Source organism: Trichophyton rubrum (assembly GCF_000151425.1).
Source record: "Trichophyton rubrum CBS 118892 genomic scaffold supercont2.12, whole genome shotgun sequence".
NCBI classification, from domain to species: Eukaryota; Fungi; Ascomycota; class Eurotiomycetes; order Onygenales; family Arthrodermataceae; genus Trichophyton; species Trichophyton rubrum.
In genome coordinates, this window is record NW_003456417.1 from 98817 (window position 1) to 103984 (window position 5168).

Here is a 5168-nt window from a genome sequence, read left to right on the forward strand (position 1 = left end):
TTAGCTAGAAGCAAAATTTATGTAATCAGGCAAAGTTCACTTACCATTCAGTGGATTGCCATGACAAGAGCAGGGATGATGCAAGAATAGCATCCGAGTTTTCGCGTGAGAACGAACTAATTGCCTCTTGAAGGCCCTTAATAGCAACACCTCGATGATGATAGGCGAGATTTTCAGTGTCTTGATTCTGGGTCATCCAAGCAATATGTGAAGCAGATAATGCCAGAATCGAACTCATAACAAAGTCATTGGACAAGGCAATAGTAAGGAAGCTATAGAAGGATTAGAAGGATCAATTCATGGGAGAACCTGCATCTTTGACTATGGGGCCAACTTACATGGGCATCTTCTGGGCCCATACAGTGCAGTTACTGTAGCCTCTTCGGTGCAGGTCGATGGACAAACCTGCAATATGGTGGATGAGTCGAAGATCGGTGCGTGAGAACTTATACCAATAAGCTCGAGTGCTAAGCTGTAGCTCAGGGAAAGGCGGATTTCCAGACTTTTGCCAGTTCTGAATTTCTAGCTCGATCTCCGGAGACATAAGAAGATCTGGGCTTCTGGCATTATTGGCGGCATCATGAGCAAGAACATTATCCATGTAATCGCATCTGCAGTTATGCTTGGTGCAGTTTCGACTACAACGCGCAAGTCAGTCTTAGAAAAAAAAGTCCAAACGACTAGATCAAACTTACCATTGCGGCATGGTCTCATCACAACGTATGTGTCTTCTCTTGCAAGTCTTGCAACCCTTTCTAGACTTGGTATGGCTCTTGCGAGGAGGTCTACCACCAGGCCCAGCCATTATGGATATATGAGAGGATTAGGGAGTAAAGATGATTAGGTTGTTGGTGTTCGTTGAAGGTGAGTTTGGAACCGAAGATGGTATAGAAGTTCGAGCTTTCGTGATGGCAACAAGAGGAGGTTGAATCAAGGTATATAAGGAAGGGTGCAATACGAGATATATTGTCGTTGGGCTAAGATGATTTCAATAAGAAAAGGGGACCGGGTATAAAAATAGAAACAGGGTCGTAGTAATAGAGGAGACACGGAACGGGCTGGTTTAGATCTCTGGGCCTCTTCAAACAGTGTCACAGGCGTTTGAGCTGGTTGAGGTTTCGAATCTTCCGCGGACTTGGGACTCTTCGTTCCTACAGCTTTGCAGAGGTCTCTGTAGCAAGGCCCCAAAGGCGAACAAAGTCAGGCCGTCGTCAACTCTTCCAACGAGCTGGACCTCTTTTCGGATCCCCGGGTCCCTTTTGCCTCTGCACTTGTCAGGTTGAAGGCCTTGGGGGTTTCTATCTTGGGTATAAATGAACAATTCCGGTACCCCGTGTATCTTCTCCCTGCTGCTTATATATCAACGAGGCTTAAACACGAGCTGGCGAGTATCGGCTGAGACGTAGTTAATTGATGAAGGATATGAAGATGGAGATCGAAGAAAATTGATGCAGAACAAGGTATCTCTATGGATAAATATGAAGAGAGGAAAGCATGGAACACCGCCCCGAGACCATGAAAATAAGTTTCAAGGGTATCGGATGAATAGGGACCCTCTTTTTTCTTCTGCGGAATGATCCTGGTCAGGGTCAAGATATATACTTCAGCAAAAGGTATGACAGAAGTGCAAAAGCAAAAATCTGGAAAGAGGACACTAAAGAAAGAAGAGAAAAAGAAAAATAGGGAGGGAGGAGAAAAAAAAAAAAGAAACAAAAAAGCAAGCTTACAGGCAGGCCTGCAGAGAGAGAGGAGAGGAAGAAGAGAGCGGAGCTTAAACAGACACAAGTCAGACGCATGAGTGGGGAGGACGCTAGGTCGAGTTGGGCTATAGACCAGAGAGATCCAAAGCCAGGCTGGGGTGGAAAGACAAGGCAAGGAGAGGATGGAGAGGCGAAAGTTTATCAGGCGGAAGAGGAATAACCAAGACGTTAAAACGTTTAGGACGCCTAATAGGGGGGAAGAAAGGGAAAGGACAAGAAAGTTCGGGCGGCGGGAGCAGCCATTGGAGGGAAATAAGAATAGGAGGATCTCAGTGGCAGGGGACGGGGACTGCTCTTGAGTGGTAAAAGGCCATGACTATCACTCTTGAACATAAACATGGGAGCCACGGAATTCGAATTAAGATTTGAGCCAGATGTAATCAGTATGGGGATGGATCCAAGAAGAAACGGAGAAGTGTGCTAAACAGGCGTTTGGCTGAGAGGCGTACAAGGATTCCGCCATCCTTCTGCGCCCAAGGCATGCGCCTGCTGAGTTACCATGTGGCATCCGCCAATTCTGTGACAAGGTAAGTTAGCTGATATACATGGCAAAAGCAAGGGGATAAAAAAAAGAAATTCAGAGAAGGCGAAGAAAAACAAAGGAGAAGCGAGCGAAAATAATGCAAAAGAGATTTAAAAACAAAAAAGGGGAGAAAAAGAAAATGGGAAAAAGTCAGAAGTGATAATGCAAAAGAAAAAGAGGTTAAAAAGGGCCAGGGTGAATTGGGTGATGGCGTACGGAGTATGGACGGAGAACATGGAGTACAAATTGGAAAAATACCGATACCGACCGGCCGGCCGACCATGGTCAGCTGGCTTGCTGGACTGCACCCGCATGGTTGGCTTCGAGGGATCCTTGACAATTATGTGTGGAAAAGAAAGGCCGATCTGGCAGGGAAGACGAACCCTGGGTCTCGTCAGCTCAGCGGCTGGGTGAGAACGAGAAAGGCCATATTAACAGCAAGAGCTGCCATGTTGTGGACATCGATCTCTTGTCAAGCGTGGAGAACAAGATCTTATCCACACCGTCGGCTATGGGGGAAGGAAGGTAGTACAAAACGAGAAGGTGGAAAGGAGACAAAGTTCAGCACCGGCAAGTCGGGAAGAATCAACTCCAGCGGGAGCAAAGTTGATGGTATCGAAGGTCAGGCTCCCCCTCCCTCTGCCTCAAAGGGCCGCCATGGCTTCCATAGGACGGAGTAGAAGGGGGGGAAGGGGGGGGATGAACCGCTGGACCTGTTGATGGAGCAGAAGCTTCTGTTACCTTCGGCGCACGGCCAGTCAACTCGACCCGCGATGTTACTAGTCATGTATTGGCGACGTAATTTTCAACATTCTCCTCAAACTTGAAACTCCAACCATGAACGCTGGTAGCGGCTCTTGGGAGGATTAATAATGAGCTAATCCCAGCCTTAGTTGATAAGCGTCCCTTAGTGTGACGGACCAGACAAATAACTTGAGAGAAGAGCCTTGTGAACGCCTGTCACAGCAAAACCTGTTGATCTGCAACTTCGCTCCGTCAAACATGCAGAGGAGCATTCGCAATATGGCCATGGCAACGCTCTGCTCCTTTTTGCTTGCTTCGAAGTAGTTAGTGAGTAGGTTACCCAGTCAGGAGAATTTAAAAATAGTTAGGGGAAATTATCCGTCGTTTCATATATATTTACACCACAGAAATTACAAGATGATAAGGGCGAAATAAAAGAAGAAGAAGAGGAACGAGGGGAAATGCGCGGGAGAATGTGCATGAACAGAGATGAACATTACCCTCCAATCTCTGCAATTTTCCAGCCCTCCGCATAATCAAGGGCAGGGTTTGCACGGGACGGGCCCTTCAAGGCCTCCCGATCAGGTTCCCACATGATTGGCCTCTTGGTATTCATTCTCCAGCCCATGGAGGGATCAGCATTCTTGTTGTTGTCGCGTCCGAACAGCTCTTTTGGACAACGGAGCTGACGGTGTGTGTTGCTTCGATTTATGTCGAAGAGCTGATGTTGGATGGAAGGTCGTCAAAACAAAAAGACCAGGGCTGACTAATCTATCTCATTTCGGAAGTCGGCATTTGTTATTTCAACGTCGAACTTCAAACTTCAACGTCACCATCGACTACTACTACTACTACGACGACGACGACGACGAGGACGAGGCAGCACCCTGTACGGAGAACGGGAGTACAGCATTCCCAACAGGACTAAGGGCGGCGTCCTAAGAATTCCTTTCCTCCCTTTCCAGATGCCAATTTCTCCGGTATGCCACTGCGAAGCCAGATAGAACAGGAGAAGGGAAAGGGGGAAAAAGCAACGCGCAGAGGCACGAGAAGAGAAAACAAAACAAGGTGGTGGCTTGCGTGCAGCAAGCCTGCCCATCAGATGATATCCTGCCTGGCTGGCTTCAAGAAGATGAAGAGCATCCCTGCTCCCTAGCCGCTTAGCTAGCGCAAAGTTTTTCGAGTTTAACGTGTTTCATGTGTGCATGAGGGAACTATTATTATCTCTTGGAGCCTGCCTGCCCGTCGCGAGACGAGACTGTGCGACTGCTGCGTGCGTGGCAACCAAGATCAGCCATCCCGTTTCTCTCAACAGGCACATGTTTCTTTGGCAACAACCACTCGACTCTGTAATTATTGAGCTTGAGGAACACGCGGCTAGCACAAGCAAGAATAAGCGAATCGACCCGTTGGATTGGATCTCGCGGAACGAGGAGGGACGCGGGAGCGCGAGGGCTCCGATACAGCGAATGCTGGGTCGATGCATCCGGGTCCGACCAGGAAGGCGTCAACGAGTTGTATGTCAAGAAACATGGCTGCTCCCTGCCATGCGAGAGGCAATCACAATGGGCATTCCGCTATCATTGTCGATCCGTTGCAAGAGAGAGGCCAACAGTGCTTTTCTGGCGACAAAGAAGCATCTGTTGGCTGTGACGGGACTGGGACACTGAGACTCCCAAGAACTGTGTGATGCCTTACCTTTTTCTTTTCCATGAAGTCCCCTTGCATCGATAATGGGAAAAACAAATTTTAAGATTCGGCATTTTGCTTTGTTAGCGGCCGTAGTTTTCCTGATCTGGAAATTGCTATACGAGCTGTGATTGATTTCTAAACTGCAAACTTGCCCGATAGGGAAAGTTTAAGATTGAGAACAGGCGCACTGATTGGACGATTTCTTTCAATACATCGGCCTTGTATCAGCATTTCGACAAACTTACAATGCTCACATATGTTAAGGTGTTCAATCTTCAGGGCAAAAAGCGCAAATATGAGTAAGGGGCAAGACTGCCCGATTTGACTGTATGGGCCGGAATGATTCACACCGAGCATCAAGATTGCAAAAATACTTTCATGAAAAAATAAATTATACATATGTATAAAATAAGGCCAAACTCCAGCAAGGTATCTTCGGACGTATGCCA

The 5168-nt window shown here is 47.5% G+C and overlaps 3 protein-coding genes across 3 annotated transcripts; 2 read left to right on the plus strand and 1 right to left on the minus strand.

Annotated features, from left to right (window-relative positions):
- Window positions 1-40: 40 nt before the first annotated feature.
- On the minus strand, window positions 41-805 carry TERG_12646 (uncharacterized protein; the record flags this gene model as incomplete). The annotated part of the gene is made up of 3 exons (XM_003231245.2): window positions 41-272; window positions 339-638; window positions 696-805. The coding sequence occupies 3 exons, from the start codon at window positions 803-805 to the stop codon at window positions 41-43; spliced, it is 642 nt and encodes a 213-aa protein (XP_003231293.2).
- Window positions 806-2564: 1759 nt separating this feature from the next.
- TERG_08080 (uncharacterized protein) lies at window positions 2565-2963 on the plus strand (the record flags this gene model as incomplete). The annotated part of the gene is made up of 1 exon (XM_003231246.2): window positions 2565-2963. The coding sequence occupies one exon, from the start codon at window positions 2565-2567 to the stop codon at window positions 2961-2963; it is 399 nt and encodes a 132-aa protein (XP_003231294.2).
- Window positions 2964-3040: 77 nt separating this feature from the next.
- On the plus strand, window positions 3041-5108 carry TERG_12647 (uncharacterized protein). The gene has a single exon (XM_047751577.1). It carries the CDS (start codon window positions 4233-4235, stop codon window positions 4695-4697), a length of 465 nt encoding a protein of 154 aa, XP_047607464.1. The 5' UTR covers window positions 3041-4232; the 3' UTR covers window positions 4698-5108.
- Window positions 5109-5168: the final 60 nt, after the last annotated feature.